Consider the following 19,397-nt stretch of genomic DNA (forward strand, 5'->3'; position numbering starts at 1 on the left):
GACCCACCAAGGTAGAAGAGAAACTTTGCCATGTGACATTCCACCAAATTCCAGTTACGCTCACTGCATCATAGTCTCCATCATTTAGTAGCCCTTCCAGTTTGGCTTGCTTGTTTCTGTGCAGTTGTGTACAAAAATTTTAGTACATCGATACTTGTATTATTTAGCTTTTGTCTCAGAAGATCTTCTGCTTTACTTCATAGGCTAGAAGTACATGCCTAGTTATTTGAATAAATCAAAAGCTCTATTTCTTCCCTTTCTCTGCCAGGCTTACAGGTTGCCTGCAGTAGAAGGGAGGGATGCAGAAGGGACAAGCTGGTTGAGGGCTGGGGGAGAGGGAATGAGGAGTTCAAACTTTCAGACACTAACAGTCATCTCTGACTCTGCCCATAGAGGGGAGGGAAAGAGATGCATCTCTTCCCTATTGCCAGAAACTTCCCTCTCCACCATCCTGTGCCTGGTGCCAAAACTCCCAGCTGTCCCCAATTCAGCTGCCAAAACAACTTCCCCCGGACAACTTTTAAGGCCTTGTCTGCACAAGAAAGTTGCACCGGTTTCATTAAAGGTGTGATCTGAAACTGATTTAGTCAAACTGGTGCAATTTTCTTGTGTAGACAAGGTCTGATATATTTATACATTTTGGGTGAAATCCTGGCCCCATTGACTTGACCTTGAAAATCAACAGCAGACTAAAATAAATGGAATTTAACATGATTCACTTACTTTGCATACAAAGTGTATTACTTATTTTCATATGTATGTCAGCAAAAACCTCCATTTTTTTTAATTCACCAGAATCTGCTGCATAGTTTCCAGACCGCTGCATTGGTGTTGCATGAAAGCTAGATGCCTTGCTACTGAATTTAGGTCCATCTTGTCCCAGAGAACACCGGGTTTGTTAATAGCACTTAGCACATGTATAGCACTTTTCCTATTCAAAACACTTCATGAACATTAACTATTGTAAACAACAAGGCCATCTATAAGATACTTTGCTGATCAATTATTCTGTATTCCTCTAATTATTCTTATAGTCAAATAACACTGAAGATAATATGTTAATTGCATGTACAGTATGTAAGCAGACAGTGCAATTCCTTACAGTATGTGTGGGGATTGGTCTTAAATTTGGAGATGGAATATGTATTGTTTGTACAGTTGTGTGATAAATTACTGGCAAATAGAAGGACAGATGGCTTTGCCCTAAGATCAGGCATCACATGCCAGAAATTATCTGGGAAATTGTCATTTTAAAAATAACTCTAGAACAAGTGCCAAGTTTTGACAGATCCATATGTCAAATAAACAGATATAAACACAGCAGTATCCAAAGCTTAAATATATTTGGATTATACTATGGATATGGAAAACATGCACAGTTATCACCCATCTGCTAGTAAAAATGAAATCTCTTCATATATATTTTGAGCTTTTAATCAGGAACTGGAATTCTTTAATTACTATGGAATGAATGGACCAAATAGTCACTCTAAATTAAGTTCTAGTTACCTAAGGAAGTTCAAGCAATTATAAAGTCAGGAGAATTTTTGTACTAGTTGTTTAAAGTTATTACACTTTTAGGGCCTAATTATTTAGGAACTGATCTTATTGACTTCCATCAGATTTGTGAGTACTCAGCGCTACTGAAATTCAGGCTTTGAGTTTACTAATACTTCAAAGTCAAATTATTGCAGTTTATTAAAGTTGTTGTAACTTTTCAGTTTATTAAAATTTTATTTATTACCTACAGTAATTAAACAATGGTTGTTACATTACTATTCCTGATAATATTCTTTTGCTTCACCAGAAAGTGACATCAGGTTAGTCAGGGCCCTATAATTTCCACTGTGGTGCAGAGATAAGAATGAACTAGATTGCATTCTCTGTGCAGTTAACACTTGTGCTTCTCCAAAGGGTGAGTGCTGCCATGTGTCAGTGACAACTGTCAACTCCTCTCCCCTTCCTCCGCCTCCTCCTCTCTCTGAGACAGGAATGTTGATCTCTCATCTCTGTAATCCATCACCTGTCTGAATCTGTCCTTGTGTCACTTGCATATATGGACAAGTTAGAATGGCAACTCGTGACGTTGTGCTGCTAAAAACGGCTCCCGCTCCCTTCAATTCTTTGTTTTAACAATGTCCTCCAGTGAAAGAAATTCAAAGGACATTTGATCACACAAGACGTGGAATTATTTCAAGGAAATTAACCTGGAAACTGATTGACAGTACCCTTTTATTCTGGACATATGCACCTTGGAACAGCTAGGAGATGAGCACTTCTCTGAATTACAAGTCCTTTTCCAAAGAGCAGCAAACCATGGATAACCTGGAGAAACAACTTATTTGCCCCATCTGCTTAGAGATGTTTACTAAACCTGTGGTCATCCTTCCCTGTCAGCATAACCTGTGCAGAAAATGTGCCAGCGATATTTTCCAGGTAGGTTTATTTCAGTATGAAGATTTGCAGATATAAATATCATTTCCCCAAGGCAAAAGGGAGGGGAGAATTTACACGATCAGTTTATTTGCTGTTAAGAATTTGCAAGTTTTTTGAAATGGCATAAATAGAAGCTACTTAGACAGGAAACATCTCTGTTTGTCTCTCTCTGCCTGGAGATCTGTGGGGGAAGATCCTCTGCTGCGGTGAGTTGTCATATGGTGTTTACATGTATGGTATCCATATATAGAGGCAACTTATACCAACAGAGGATCTGCCTCCTTGTCTTTTACAGTTTGAATATTTTTTGCATTTATTTTTATTCAGACTGAAGTTTTAATTTCAAGCATTTAGAGCCAGGAAGATCGATCAGAGGCAGGGCCACCTGGGGTTGAGGGGAGGGTAAATGGGACAATTTGCCCCTGACTCCCAAAATGATGGAGTGGTGGCCGGGACAAATCTGAGCAATAGCATTGTCACCTGGTGCCCTGGGTGGCAGTGCCACTCAGGTTTGGTGCCTACCATTGACAGTGCGGGGAGTCACTTGCCCAGCCTGGCCAGGTCCAGATACCGCCACTGCCGCTGGACTCATTGCACCGGGCTCAAGGGAATCCACCAGGCCTGGAGCCTGAAGTAGGAACAAGATCGGAGATACTGCTCCAGAGCTCAGGGAGAGGTGGGATTTGGAGCAGCCCCCTGGCTGCATGCAGGGCAGACACCCCCTTCCCGCCCCCCGCACAAGCCTGGGCCTTCTATGGTACCGTCTCACTGCACCTCATTAAACTTTTTTGTCTCCATAATAATTTTTTAGGATGGATGGGGGAGGGGCTTCACTTTCAGATTTTGCCCAGCCCTCCCCCCCCCCGCAAATCTCTGTGCAGCCCTGAAAAATGTTTAAAAGTATTAATTTCATTATAGAATTGTATGTTTATCTCTAGCACTGGTTGTTGCAATATTATTAGCTGGCAGGTGCTAAGTGAAGTGATGTTGGGCCATAACTTTCATCTGGGGATTTTTAGGTCAATGGAGAGTCCTGCTTTAAGGGCCTGATCCAAAGATCATTGGAATCCCGAGAGTGTTTCACTGACTTCAGTGGGCTTTTGGTTAGATCTGAAATAGGTGGCTTGATATGTGCCTTTTTTGTGAAAATAAGGCCATTATTAGAATAACCCCAGTGTTAAAAAAAAAGTTAGACATGGTCTTATTCACCTGTAATTTTACTGCTTGGCAAGAACAGGCCTCTAACCCATATCTGCCAACCAGAGGAGGCACCACTATGGCATCAGGTGGTCGATTTCGCTGTCCCTCCTGCAGACATGAAGTGGTTCTGGACAGACATGGTGTGTATGGACTTCAAAGGAACCTATTAGTGGAAAATATCATTGACATATACAAGCAAGAGTCCACCAGGTAACATACTAATTTGTATCCTTAAAATAATATTTACCATACAAGATGATGCAGCTTATGACATTGTCGTAGTCTACCTTTCTTTCCTTTGCGTTGTGAGTTGTTAGTTCTGTTTGTTTTATTTTATATTTTGGAGCTGGTGGAGGTTTACTGTACTGAGAGACTGGAATGATATCATAAGTGCCTCTGTCTTTACTGTGGAATGAAATCAGCCCTCACTTATTATTCTACATCACTTGACAGAATGCAATGTTAAAATAGGTGCTGATTTTTTGCTTCCCATACATGGAGTCTGATTCTGCAGTCCTTATTCACTTGCATGATCCTTAGTCATGCAAGCAGAGTCCTTGAAGTCAATTGGGTTAGTCACATAAGTAAGGAAAGAAGAGTCTCACCCATTTACTCAGTCTTACAAATTTTTCAAAACTTGCATGTTCCATGGTTTGTTTTCAGTCCATGTATTCCTGTCTTTAAAAGGTGCCAGCACCTGTTAGCAAGCCCTGAGGGACAAAATAGAGTGAGAACAAATATATCTGAATTATACTCAGAAGCCATCCTGCCTCAGAATACTGAATCATCAATATTTTAAAAAACCACTCCTGTAAGCTTGGGATGTGAACTCATGAAATCAAGTCTTATTTAGGCCTCACTTTCAGTACAGAAGAGAATGAAAAGGCCAAAAATAACAGTTCATGACAACACAATGTAGCTGTGCAAAGGAAAGCCAAAATCCTGGAGGGGAAGCATAAGTTAACCCTAACAAGTAAGATTAACACTAAGTCACAACTACTGGATGCATACTTGAGCCAGCAGTAGAATGTTACCATTTTCTTTCTTACCAAGTGATAAGCAGGAAAGGTGCTCACACGTCACTGATCATACTTCCATTTAAATCACAGAGAAGAAAATCTAAATAGCAAACCCAGTCCTAGAGTCTTGCTCAAGCCAGTAATCCTTATCAACTCAAGCAGACTTCAGTATGAGTGAGGGGCTGCTTGCAGCATTGGTTTCATGCTGAATGATGCCATTTAGAGGCAGGCTGGTTGGGTTGTTTTCCATCATTAATTGCCATGTTACAAACCTTTTTGTCAATGAGACCATGTAGACAGTTTCAGTAGAAAATCACAAATCAACCACAAAGATAGCACATATCCACTGAGTTAGTGGAAACTTTGTCAAATATTTACTTTATGTATCAAACTGTGCCTGGCCCCATGGTGGTGTACAAGGGGAGGAAGGTTAAGGAGACTCAGTTGCAGTTGTTGTATTCCCTTCTGCACAAAACTGCTCCTGGCTAGCGAATCTAACTACCCAAATGATGCAGGAAGGCAAAGGAGGAGGCAGGGTCAGGTCTTGCATCCTCTTCTCCCAACACACACCATGAACTCTGAACGTAGGCTGCATTGTCAAAGTGTGACACAGGAGCTGTGCTCCCTGCCAGAGGCACAATGTCTCCAGTGCAGCATTATGGTGCCTCCATGCCTCCCCAAGTACAAGGCTATGGCTACAAGGCATAATGGAACTCTGCAATGCCCAATTCACAGCCCTACTCCACCCCTTTTGCACTACTCCAGTGTAGCAAAGGGGCCATAAACTGGCTAGATCTGGCTCCTAGAAAATACCCCTGATGTAAGATGTGCTTCAATTGGTGCAAGCTCCTCTATGCTGTCCTTCATCGCAACCAGGGGCGGCTCTAGGTATTTTTGCCGCCACAAGCACGACAGGCAGGCTGCCTTCAGCGGCTCGCCTGCGGGAGGTCCCTGGTCCCGCGGATTTGGTGGCACGCCTGCAGGAGGTCCGCCAAAGCCGTGGGACCAGCGGGCCCTCCACAGGCATGCCGCCAAAGGCAACCTGCCTGCCGCCCTCACAGCAACTGGCAGAGCACCCCCCGTGGCTTGCCACCCCACGCACGCACTTGGCATGCTGGTGCCTGGAGCCGCCCTGATCGCAACCCCATATTGAAGCATGGGTAGAGAGAGGAGTGTGTGGCTGGAGCATTGGCTATCCTTGGCTGTAGGATGGCCCCATGGAACTGCCCCAGACTAAAAAGCTGGGGAGCACAAAGTTGACTGAGAGCTGTCTTTTCCCTTCCCCCTCGAGTGGTACACTGAACAGAGCGCAGCTATTCCCATGAATCTGTCCCTGAATGTGTCAGTGATATACAAATAGTTAGCAGGGAAAATCACAGAGGAAATGAATCAGCAAAGCTACTTCACTGGCTGTAGCAGGCAACAGAAGAAGCTGATCATATGTGGGTCTTCGAGTTCTTTTTGCATTTTTCTATACAGTGTGAAGTTAGAAGCAAGAATAAGTAAAAGATCAAAAGAGATGTGATGATTTTTTTTTAAACTTCACAAATATAAAATGCAATAAACTGAAGAAGAGAACAAAAATATGCATCTAAATGTACGTTGTTTCTGTTATTTCTCTGGAAGGATTATTTTTAATATATGAAGGTATTTTTAACCTTCACTTATGTCCTTAGAGTTACACTAATTATCAAGGCTATCCTGGCAACAGTAATGCACCACGGCATTATCTAAGCTATTTGACACGTTGTCTGCCTCAGCTGCTTATCTCGCTCACCCTAACTTTTCTAAAGCCATCATGAGTATGTTGCTGGTGGCACCCCATTGAAATCAGTGACATTACCTTCCCAAAAAATGGGGGCAAATTAGGCCTATTACCTTTCCTCCATATCTTTCACCTTATTGAGTGATCTACAGTAACTACTCCACTTTCTTTATAAGGCTCTCTAATATAACACCTTCTTTTTCTCATTACTTCCCAAATTAAAGGCTAGGTTTTGCCAGGCCCTTGCACAGAAGGAGAATGCCAAGAGCCTTCTTCATATCCCATTGCCCCTCTTCACCATTGCAATCCCTGAGCTTTCTTGACCATGGGAACGTCCCACCTAGTGTCCTTTGAAGGACGTCACCCCAAAGGTGGATGCAAGGAGAGGGGCCCATCTAGCTCCCAGCTGCACTCCACACAAGCCAGTGGAGCTGGCTGGGTGCACAGAGGGGAGCATCCTAAGGAACTGTGTTCTTGGCAGGCTCAGCCAATGCTCGTCGGGGTGTGATGGCGCTGCAAGGCCCCCAACATGGGCCACTGCCTTGCAGGCACAGTCCAGCCTTTATGGAGGCGAATGTTACTTTTTCAGTATTAGATGAAATGACTGGCATTGTTAACAGGTACAGCGCTGCATAATGTGGGAGTTTGAATTTCAGTAGAACATTTCAACTGAAGCTTTTTGGCATTGTATAAATCCTGAGACAGTCGCTCATGACAAAACAGTTCCTCCTCTATTTTGGTAATGTAGAACCCATTCCTGTAAACCTTTATACAAGTAAGTATTTTTTTTCCCTGTAGATTTGCACTAGTGTAATGGAGAGCAGAATCTGGCCCAGCAAGCTTACACATACTATAAGGCGGCATTTATTAGAACAACCATTTTTTATCAGGATCAATCAATTTTTCTTTTGAATGACAGTGACATGAAAATATAAAATGAGTACACAATGGTCCATATCCTCAACTCATGTAAATCAACATAGCTCCACTTCTGGCCCTAATTATACTAACTGCATATTTGCTAATTTATTATTACACTTAAACAGTTCATCTTCTCATGCATTAGCTTTGTTTTAAGTTTTTGTTTTGCTTTTTTGTTCCATAAACCCAACACATCAGTGATGCAAAGCACTCTCTGCTTTAAGGGACAAATCCTATCTATGTGCGAAGCAGCAGTAAAGAGGCTCTATTCAGGGGATCCAGGAGTGTGGGAGCCAAGATGCATCCCAAGTCAGATCAGGAGCTTCAATACTATTTGTGGATTCTCTCTGAGTTGCAGTTTTACGGTCTGACCCTACAAGCCATCTGCAGTGGAAGTCAGTGGAGTATATAATACCCACCTGTCTCTCATAACCCTAGATGCTAGATCAGTTTAGCTACCAACAGCTTCTTCAATGGGTTTATGATTAATCTTTTACTATTAAAACTGTGCTAACATTTTCCTGTGGATTAGTATTTAAATTTTCATTTCAGGAGAATCTGCCTTCTGTTACCCAAGTGTAAATCCTGATCTACTCTGAAGTCAGTGGAGTGACTTCGGATTTATGCTGGTATAAAAGAGATCAGAATATGGCCAAAGGGGCTCTGTAAAATTCTCTCTTCTTTTGCGGGGAAAATGCTTGTAAATTAACAGTATATAAGTTTGTTTCCAGTTTTCTATGCTAGTTTTGAAGGCCTCATTGGTCCAGAGATTTCTGCCTTGGTTTCTTTGAACTCCTTATGATACCGTTTGAAGATTGGCTACTTCTGACAGAGGGTCCCTCAGGTCATCACTGGGTCTACTTGATACCTTTACCTTTTTGACCCTTCTTGTCTGAGTCACATGTTATTGGTCATCATTTCAATGACAGATAATTTGCTGATGGTTTCTAGTCTTGCAAATATTTTCAGGAAGTGCAGGCTTTTCAGTCGTCTTGCCATTTTGATGTTTGCTGTCCATCCACCCGGGTGTGCAGAAACTCCTGCTGCTGCCCCACGGTATACATAGGGAGTTGGGTGTTTTGGAATCATCTGCACACAATTTAAAGCATCCTTTACAATGTATGTGTTATGCAACTGCCTGGTAGAAAATTGATCCTAATAATATAGAATATTTATAGAAATTTTGTTACTTCATCTCATTATTACTGTGTATCCTGTTATATTGCAGAGCATAGATTTTGCTTACTGTATGAACAGACTCCATAACTTTTGTTTCAAAGCCACATGAAATTAAAAACACGGAAGCAGAAAATATTTTCTTTTCAGCTCTTTTTTTCAAACTTTTTAATTTCATTTGTCTTGATTTCCCTTTCAAGTAGTGCAAAAGAGAAATCATGCCTGGTATTCATGAAAAGGAGTAGTTATTCCCACTGTACTAATCTGTATGGAAGAGTCTTATATCGTTGAATAGAAATGATAATCTTTTTATTAGTTTTTGAAGCATCTAATAGAATGTTATGGACAGTTTCCCTACCACAGAATTCTGTACAATGGTTTAAAAGTATGAAAACTAACTCATTCTTTGTTCAGTTATATAGGTTTTTAGAGTAGTTTCTATAAACTATTAAATTTCTGTGGAGCAATTGTCTTCACCTCTGTTAAATTCTATAGGACTTTTCTATAATTGAAGCATTGGGAATATGGAATATGTTAAACAGAGACCCCATTTACACTCGATCAGGACTCAAATTAAAGAAATAGTTTAAATATGGTTCCAACTAAACTGATTTCTTATGCAGACAGATTGGCCAGTGTGGCTGAGGTAAGCCATGCTAAAATGATATTAAAAATTGTGTTGTAGCCTATGTAGCCCTCCTGTAAACAAGGGGCATTTTTTATGTAACTTCTATCCTCAGTGGCTAATATAGCAGTGTTAACTACTCCACAAAGTCCATGTTAGAAACTTGTTCAGCTAAGCTCATTTTAAATGCAGTTCCAAACATGACTCTTTAATTTGGTTCCCAGGCTAGTAATGGATAAGGCCCAAGGACTCAATTTTGCATGGTGCCAAGCACAGTGTCTTTAAATTCTTTAATTTGTAATAGGGACTTAATTTGAAGTATATGATGTTCCTTTGACACTTATGGGACTACTTGTGTAAAATTAAGACCCTGCTTAAGTATTTTACCAGATCAAGGCCAGATTGCTCAACTTTTTGTATGACTGAGCCCTGAAGACCTCAAGCATGTAGGTGCTGTTTCAGAGAGATGTTAAACAACATGCCTAACTTAAGTGCATGAGTAGTCTCACTGACTTCAGTGGGTTTACGTACTCAGGCACCTTCCTGAATAAGGGCCATACAATGAAGCCATGCTTCCCAGCTTGTCATACTGTGTCAGAAAAGATTACAAGTACCTGCACTTGTTTATTGGCAGGTTGGCAGATTTAAACTATTTTGTGGTAATGGACCAAAATCTCAGGTACTGTTTTTATCCCTTTGTTTTGTGATGAAGGACACAGGTGTTGTTATCAACCTCAGTAAAGTAAGTAAGCAAGTGACTATTTCCGGGGTCGGCAACCTCCGGCTCACGTGCCAAAGGTGGCACACGTGCTGATTTTGCCTGGCATGTGGCTGCCAGCCAGGATCCTGGTCGCTGGCCCTGCTCAGCGTGTGGCTGGCTAATTGAATGGAACCCCAGGCCGGCAGAGGCTGAGCGGGGCCAGTGGCTGGGATCGCAGACTGGCGGCAGGTGCGCCCCCCAGCTCCCCCTGGCTCACCGTGCTCGGGTTCTGCAGTTCCTGGGAGTGTGAGCCGCCAGGGCATGGGGTCCTGAGCCTGCTGCAGGAGGGGCGGTGGCGATTCACACTCCTGGGAGCCACAGACCCCAAGCGTGGTGAAGGCGGAGCCGGGGGGCACACGGGGATCACTGCCCGTATGCATCTGCTGCAGGAGCATCCCCGCAGGGGGGGGAGACTGGGCCACAGCTCGGGCAGGCGTGCCCCCTGGCTTCCCCCTCACTGCATTCGGGTTCTGCGGCTCCTGGAAGTGTGAGCCGCCGCTGTCCCTCTCGCAGCTCCCCCCACTCAGCCTCAACACTCCACGTGGAGCCAGCGTCTGACCGGCATGGTAAGGGGAGTCCTGGGGGGCAGTCAGGGAACAGTGGGAGGGTTGGATGGGTCGGGAGTTCTGGGGGTCCTGTCAGGGGGTGGGGAGTGGTTGGGTGGGGCATGGGAGTCCCGGGGATCTGTCTGGGGGTGGGGTGTGGATAAGGGTTGGGGCAGCCAGGGGACAGGTAGGGGGTAGAGTCCTAGGGGGACAGTTAGGGTGAGAGGAGTCTCAGGAGGGGGCAGTCAGGGAACAAGGAGCAGGGAGGCTTAGGTAGGGTGTGGGGTTCTGGGGGACCGTTAGGGGTAGGGGGCAATCAGGAGACAAGGAGTGGGGGGGTTGAGGGTTCTGAATGGGGCAATTGGGGTGGGAAGTGGGAGGGAATGGATGAGGACAGGGCTAGGGCAGGGCTCTCCCCTCTTTTTTGATTGTTGAAATATGGTAACCCTAGGCAAGGGGGGAGCAGGAGGACACGTGGGGGCTGGCACTCGCATATATTCACTGCAGCCTGCAGGAGCCCTTGGGGGGGCGGTCCGGGCCACAGCCTGGGCAGGAGGGGTGGTGGGGCACAGCTGCTCCCTGCTAGCAGCGCCATCGCCTTTGCAGGGCTGCTGCCTCTCTGCACCATGCCAGCTCCTCCATGGCCGAGGCTCGCTGCACCCCAGGTTAAGAACCACTGCACTAAACTGATAAGATCTGCATTTTAATTTAATTTTAAATGAAGCTTCTTAAACATTTTAAAAAATTGTTTACTTTACATACAACATAGTTTATAGACTTACAGAGAGACCTTCTAAAAACGTTAAAATGTATTACCGGCACGCAAAACCTTAAATTAGAGTGAATAAATGAAGACTTGGCGCACCATGTCTGAAAGGTTGCCAACCCCTGGACTATTTTAATGTGTTTAATGATAACTTTCACAGACCTGAAAGAAAATCTGAGCAGCCAATGTGTGAAGAGCATGAGGATGAGAAAATTAATATCTATTGTTTAAACTGTGAAATACCCACATGTTCAATGTGCAAAGTTTTTGGTGCCCATAAAGACTGCCAGGTTGCTCCTCTCAAAAACGTTTACCAGCGACAAAAGGTAAATATCTTTTTGCTTCTAATCATAATGACCCACTCAATTTAAAGGGACACTGTCTACATGAAATCTAGTCAGTTAAAAAAAAAAAAGTTCAAACTGCAAAATCTTCCCCTCAGCTGCCCTGCCAATTTTGTGGTTTTACAATCCATATTTCTGTGGTGTTGGTTTTGGGGTTTGTTTTTTTTTAAATTGTTTTCTCCTCTCTTGCCATATGAAAAACCGAGACAAAATCACCAGAAAAACCGACTCTACAGAGTGAAATATTTCTTAAGAAATTGAGAAAAATTATATTTTTCCTATCTAATTGCTTTCACTTATTACATACATCTTAGCTGTAATAATAGCAAGGAAATACTTTCAGACAGACATGCAATTTTTAAGCTGATCTCCCTTTACGTTTCTCAGACACTGTTTTCAGTCCTTTTAGACCATGAGCACAGGCAGGATTGCCTGCAGATGTGAGGGAGAGAGCAACCCCTTTGAAGTCTAATAGTTTTGTATTGGATGCTTCTCTTGTCTTGTGTTTAAATAGGGATCTTTAGGGAGAAAACCCTCTTCTGCTAGGTATGTTAAATAGCTGGCAGCTCATTGTGTGCCCCGTATCCTCTGCCATTACTGTCACTAGTAAAAGACTTGGTTATTCGTTTTTAATACAGTATTCATTTAAAGACTGATTCACTGGGATATCTACATGAGATAAGCAGCTCTGTGTGCCCACAGATTCCTGGGTCCCCCATTCACCCCATGCCAGCAGTTCTGTATGCTCTCCCATTTCCCCCATACCAGGGTCCTTCATCCATTCCTCGCCCCTGCACACGCACACCAGGGGTTCTGTCTGCCCACTCATTTCCTGCCCCCCCATTCCAGGGGCTCTGTGTGGGACACCATTCCTCCTTCCTTCATTCCTCCCTTGCCTTGCACCATCCTTCTTTCTTATTTTTTCTCATTCAGTGTGTCAACCTTTATAAACTTCGTTGGGAGGATGGGCAGAGCTAAGATGAGGGGTGTTATGTTAGGAGAGATGTATAGCTGCCATCAAGCAACAATTACAGAGGTGGTTGAAAGTGGTAGCTCTGCTAACTGGATGCCAGGGGCTCCATCTGTCCCCCGTTTCCCTCTTTTTTTGTTTTTGTTTTTTCTGGTTTTCACCATAATCAGTGGGGTTCCTGCCCACTGATTCTTCGCATATTCCCAGACATTTGGAATGGATTGGGTGTGGCATTCAGAAGTTATCATGTTAAGCCAAATGCTAGCAAGTTGAGTTGTAAGGCCATGCAAGCTTGGCCAGTTAACAAATTCATACAAATTGTAATTTATTCACAGATACCTCAGGAACAGAAAAAGGAGCTAAATTAATGAATAATTTATTCACTGTGAATAGCTTGCCTGATCTGCTGCAAAACCAAATTTTTGTACCTAATTACCCACATTGCCTGCTCAAAAGGTGCTTTGTGCATGTACAAATTTTTTCCAGTGCATTTTTAGAGGCTTTCATGGTGTCTCACAATTTTTTAGAAATTTTTATTCTAGGAAAAGTTTAAAATTTTCATTCTAGCTCAGGATGGAAACAAAATGTCAAAATACCAAAATTTCCCATAGGATGGAAATTTAATTTTTTCAGTCAGCTCTAGTTCTGAGCAGTTATATACCCTTGTGTAGCCCACTCATCCACTGTCTTTGCATCTCAGGTTAATGTGCTATTTTGTGAAAAGTGCATGAGAAGAAAACATATAAAGTAAATCTGCAGACAGTGCATATTATTAACTCTGCATATGCTCATTCTCCTACTCCTGTTTAGTCTGAACTCAGTGATGGCATTGCAGTGCTCGTGGGCAGTAATGACAGAGTGCAAGGAATAGTAGGTCAGCTGGAGGAGACCTGCAGGACAGTAGAGGTAAGTAATGCGGCTTGAATTATGTGTTGAATGTGAAGTGCAGGAACATATCTGGCTGTTAATGATGATTTTCATGCATTTATATAATTTGCTTCTTCCAAGTTCCCAAATTATTTTGCCAAATGACTGTATATATTACACCAGAGCTGCCAAGTCTGATGATACTGTATTGAGTTTCACACTTGCAGGAATTTTTTTTAAGCTTCTCATGATTTCCTCACATCCTGCAGCAATCCCACAAACTATTCCCCTGATTTGCGACTGTCTCCCGTTACACACTGGTTAACATAAAATAAGTTTATTAACTACAGAAAGATAGATTTTAAGTGATTATAAATGACAGGAAATAGATCAAAGCAGACTACCTAGAAATAAACAAAAATGCAAGCTAAGCATAATATACTAGATAGGTGGGGTTTGAATTAGCAGTTTCTCACCCTGACTGATGATACAAGCAGGCTTGCAGATTCTTAAGGCACAAGCTACATCTGCCTTGCATCTTGGATTCCCCTCTTCCATTCCAAGTCCTTTGTCTTCCTTCAGGTGCTGAGTTGTGGGGGAGTGAAGGTCAGTCATGATATCACTCCCCACTTTAGATAGTGTCTCCATATTGCAGGAACCCTTTGTTTTAAGCTAAGTTCCCAGCCTAGTTTGTGGAAAAATACAGGTACCAAAATGGAGTTCAGTATCATGTGATCTGGTCACATGCCCATATGCATGCCTTTCTGAGTCATAGCAGCCATTATCCATAGGCTGTCTGAAGCATTCCCAGGAAGGCTAGGTTCTTCTATGGTTTATTGTCTTTGTTGATGGGCTATCAGCACTGTCTAGATTCTTCATTGTTGTACCTGAAATGCTAGCTGTGAGTGTTTTCAACTTCACATCATCTTTCAGTAACATGTACATAGCAAAACTTTATAACTTTATAGCACATATAATCCAATGAGATATTAATGTTTGGCAGATTAAGATTTTTAGAACGATACCTCACGAGGCATACTTTGTACAAGATGCCACATAATTATATCATAATCATACCATAATCATATTACTGTGGTGAATGTGGGGCGCACTACCTTCAGTGGACATGCAGAACAGTTGATCACAGTCCTCTTTAACAGCTCTTTACATATTTGAAAACTTATCAGGTCCTCCCTCCATCTTATTTTCTCAAGACCAACATGCCCAGTTTTTTAACCTTTCCTCATAGGTCAGGTTTTCTAAACCTTTTATAATTTTTGTTGCTCCCCTCTGGACTCTCTTCAATTTGTCTACCTCGTTCCTAAAGTGTGGTGCCCAGAATTGGAAGCAGTAATCCAGCTGAGGCCAAACTAGTGCCAGGTGGAGCAGGACAATTACCTCTCGTGTCATATACCTGTTAATATACCCTAGAATTATATTAGGCTTTTTTGCAACTGAATCATTGTTGACTCATATTCAATCTGTCATTCACTGTAACCCTTGGATCCTTTTCAGCAGTACTACCACCGAACCAGATATTCTCCATTTTCTAGTTGTGCATTTGGTTTTTATTTCCTAAGTGTAGTACTTTTCACTTGTCTTTATTGAATTTCATTCTTGTGGATTTCAGGCCAATTCTTCAATTTTATTAAGGTCATTGTGAATTCTAATCTTGTCTTTCAAAATGCTTGCAACCCCTCCCAGTTTGGTGTCATCTGAAAATTGCAGAAGCATACCATCCTCCATTATCCAAGTCATCAGTGAAAATCCTGAGTAGTACCAAACTCAGCACTGATCCCTGTGGTACTCACTAGGTACATCCCCAGTTTGGCAGTGAACCACTGATAACTGCTCTTTGAGTACTGTCTTTCAACTCATGGACAGCTGCCTTCTTCTGTTGTGTGAGCCAAAGGGCAGGCAGAGGTCGAGCAAGTGTATGTGGGAAAGAGCACATATTTGATCACAGAACAATGGTTAGATACACTGTTAGGGTACTGCAAAAAGGATAGTCTTAGCAAAAGCCCATTTACTGTGGCAGATTAGATACCTCAATATGGTTGATGTGAAAGGGAGAAGAAACTCATGCATGGTAACTCCTAATTACATGTGTGTATTATATTAGACAGAAGGGTGTCTTTGTAGACTGAAATAGTGACATTGTTGCTTTAACTTAGTAGCATAGGAACATGACTGAGATGTTAGGGTCCAATCCTGGAAAGTGTTGTGTGCCATCATCTCTCAGTGAAATCAGCACATAGGATCAGGAACACAGCATCTCCCAGGATTGGGGTGTAAGAGATTGATATTCATCTGCAGACTCATCATATCCATTGAAGCCAATAGGAGAACAGAGCCGTACTTTCACCAGTAGTTTATCTCCCCAGACATTTCAGGAGTGTGTGTATTTATTTACCTTGCTTTAAGTATACTGAAAGTAAACTACTTGTTCATGAGTTATACCGTAAGGAGACCATTTTTTTTGGTATGGCTTTTGCTCTGAGAGAGCTGGGATGGATTTAATTCTTTTGCTAGCACAAGTGTTTTTCATGCAGTTCTTCCAAGATGTTTGTATCAATACAGCAAATAAAGATCACTATTCTGGTCAGTTTGGGAGCAACACAGTTTGACGGGCCGTGGAAGGAGCTCATATGGAGAGTCACTTTAAGGTCAGACCCTGATGAAACACCCAGTGAACCAATCACCAAAAGAAGGGAAAAAAATTAAAAACCTCCTGATCCCTCAAAATAGGAGAAATAAATAGCAAGTGCAGTAAACATTTAAAGACAATATTTATAGGTTCTAACTGACAAGAAAACTTAATTCCACAGTCTAATGCACAATTGCCAGAGGCACCTATTTCCCTGTGCAACCAGAGTAAGGAAGAACAGATAATGTCCAGAATTTGGTTCAAAGAATATAAAACTGTTAACCCACGGAAATGAGAGAGGGTGTAAGCAGCAAAGTCAAAACTTTGTAGTCAAGAAGCCTTTGCATTGCAAGGATGAAATTGGCTGCTATCGGGAGTTTGCAGACAGAAATGTGCCTTTCAAGTAAGTTCAGTGTCAAAATTAAAATAGTACAAAAGCTTCAGTTTCTTTCCCTTCAGATTTGACTAGTTAATCCAAAAACAAGACTTCAAACATCTAAACTGAAGTTTACAGAGAACACTCCATTAAAAAAATACATAAATAAATACAGCAATATCTGAAATTAGCTTTCTCAGAGTCATTCACTCATATGTAGAACCCACCTTTTGAACTACAAATCAGAAATTGAGATTGATAGAACAAGAAGTGCAGAGCCCATCTACCTTCACACACCTTAACAGGCTTAAAATCGGAGATTACAGAAAACAGAGATTACAACTTTACATAGTGCTTCCACTTCACATTGCAGACAAATCATACTTCTTGCCACCACATGACCTTCATTTGAATTTGACATCAGTTTGACCTTGAAGGCTCAGATGAACAGGTGGAACCAAGACACCCCAGAATCAGGCTTGCTGGTTTTTCCTCTCCTCTACTTAAGTTGATACATTGCACTACTTACACTGCTTTAGAGTGAGCAATACAGAAAGTACGTGGTCAGGTTGCTTTTAGCTCTTGTAAACAGTAAGCCTACAGTTCTAAATTTAGCTACAGTTTCTATGCAAAGGTTTAAAAAACAGGCCAATATATATTCAAATTACAACAAACTAACCAAAAAGTAACATAATTTCACATATTCTACTGAGAGCCACAATGAAGTATAAAAATCTGTATAATGGTAAACCATAATGAAAAAAGAAACAACTATTTAGGACTATAAAATGTCAGTCAAATAATAAAATAAAGTAGGAATGTCCATAATCCTGTCTATATTTGTATAGTTATGATACTTACCATAGTATACAATTTTCAGATGCTCAGAATTTTGGTCAATCAAGCCAATATTTTTCAAAGCAAGCATTGGCACTAGTACTCAGTGATGAGTGTTCCAGGTCTCATCTTGTAGCTCTTTCTGCTGTAGCTGTTTTTAAAAAGTGTGGTGAAATTTTTTACAATTAGAGTGGATTTTTTATTTATTTATTTTTTTTACTTACTGATGAGGTGGTTTGGTCAGACGTAAAAAAAATTGTTCACACAGATTAAATATGAAAAATTTCAACACAAAATGTAAATATTTTGGAAAACAAGGCATAGTGGAAACTGTTCTGCAACCTGGACATACAGAGTTTACTACTGATGACCTCTATAATAGATGCTGATTGCAGATTCTAATGTAATAAAATATCAGATTTTTGTATAGAGAGAGAGAGAGAGACACACACACACACATACACACACACCTCGACCTCTTAGGTCATCCAATCCCCCAACCCACAGTGATATGAAGAATGTGTAACGCACCCCTGTTGTGGAATGAGGCTTGATGCTATATCCACTAGCAAATGACGTACTTTAAGGTTCAGGGAACATAGTTGTAGACAATCTGAAATGGAGGACAAGGGTGGAACAAGAGGAAGGAGAGATCTAGGTAGGAAAAAGAATGGGGGGGGGCGGAACTAAAGAAAGTAAAAGGAGAAGGGGAAAGAAACTGCAAAGGAGAATGGGAAAATGCAATGACACTCAACAATTGTTTATTTGATTTTTGGCACATCTGTCATAAACCCCTAACTACTGCAAAAAGTCATGTGGGATCTTTAACTATCACAAGGGATCAGGAGCTAAGTTTTATGTCTCATTTGAAAGATGGCAGCAACATAGTGGCCCCAAATCTTCATGGAGAGTTCGTTCAGTCTCTACTCCTAGGGAAGAGCACCACATATAAATTCACCAACACAACTCCCCACTGCACGTTATGTTCAGTCCAAACATTCATCAACCCCAATCTTTTTTTTAGCTTGTGAGTTCTGCTAAAATGACAACATGAATGACCACAGGTACAGCACAGGCATATTTATTACAGTAAAAATAACTATACTAAAGAAATATTTTTTAGGTTGCAAAGTCAACTGTTTGAAAGTTAGGAAAAGCTCGAATTTAGGTTGGAACCTTAATTTGCTTCTATTTTGTGCATTATTATAATAACATGACCACATGCTATTTTTGGCACAGGACCCCTGCCTCATTCAGTGCACAGTAAAAGTAGTATAATTGACACCCACTTTAAGCCCCTTCATGCTACCTGAGTGATGTAAAGGGGCCTTAAGTGTAAAGCCTCAGTAGCATTTCAGAAGCTCTGGTGGTGATGGAATTTTCTCTAGAACTCATCTGAGCTGATCTGTCCTGTTCCTCTCATTTGGCTGTTAATATAGCAATTATCTTCCTGATTTTCCTATGAACTCTTAAATATTGCTACAAACATAACACAAATGTCTTTCAGCTTTTTTAGCTGAAATGAAATAATCAATTTGTTTTTAAAATATTCACAAGTATTCACAAAACTTTTTGTTCAAACAGATTCAACTTAGAAAATTACAAAAGTCTCTGGGGTCTTTAAAAAAACCTTGTATTGTTCAGAAAAGGATTTCTTTGATGAAAACACTTCCAAGTAATTGTAAAAATAGAAACACTTTAAGCAACATAACACTTTTAACATAAACCAAATGATTCACAGGAATGCTGCAGAAGACAAAAAGAGCAACTGTGTGAAAAATTTGATTATCTGTATGCAATACTGGAAGAAAGGAAAAATGAGATGACACAAATAATCACTAGAAACCAAGAGGAGAAACTGGAACATGTCCGCTCCCTGATGAAAAAGTATGCAGATCACTTGGAGACAGTGTCTAAGCTAGTTGAATCAGGAATCCAGTTCATGGAAGAGCCAGAAATGGCAGTGTTTTTGCAGGTATATTTCAGAGAAGTCTAAATAGAGGTAGGAAAGAGTGGGGGAAATTAATCACAAACAAACTGTGACTCACTTTTCAACTCAAGCACAATCCCTATTTGTTCACTCCCCAGTGAACATCCACACAAACGAGTTTCATTCACAACAATGTGCAGAAATGATTTTTCT

The 19,397-nt window shown here is 41.4% G+C and overlaps 1 protein-coding gene across 1 annotated transcript in view; it reads left to right on the plus strand.

Moving 5' to 3' along the window:
• Nucleotides 1–19,397, plus strand: part of TRIM55 (tripartite motif containing 55) — an 89,578-nt gene that overhangs the window by 32,857 nt on the left and 37,324 nt on the right. The window contains 5 exon segments of the mRNA XM_030553200.1: nucleotides 1,915–2,436; nucleotides 3,674–3,846; nucleotides 11,374–11,539; nucleotides 13,338–13,433; nucleotides 18,996–19,229. Of these exon segments, the coding sequence (XP_030409060.1) occupies nucleotides 2,269–2,436; nucleotides 3,674–3,846; nucleotides 11,374–11,539; nucleotides 13,338–13,433; nucleotides 18,996–19,229 (837 nt within the window). The 5' untranslated portion in view covers nucleotides 1,915–2,268.

The sequence above is a fragment of the Gopherus evgoodei genome, chromosome 2 (genome assembly GCF_007399415.2).
Source record: "Gopherus evgoodei ecotype Sinaloan lineage chromosome 2, rGopEvg1_v1.p, whole genome shotgun sequence".
Taxonomy (NCBI): domain Eukaryota; kingdom Metazoa; phylum Chordata; order Testudines; family Testudinidae; genus Gopherus; species Gopherus evgoodei.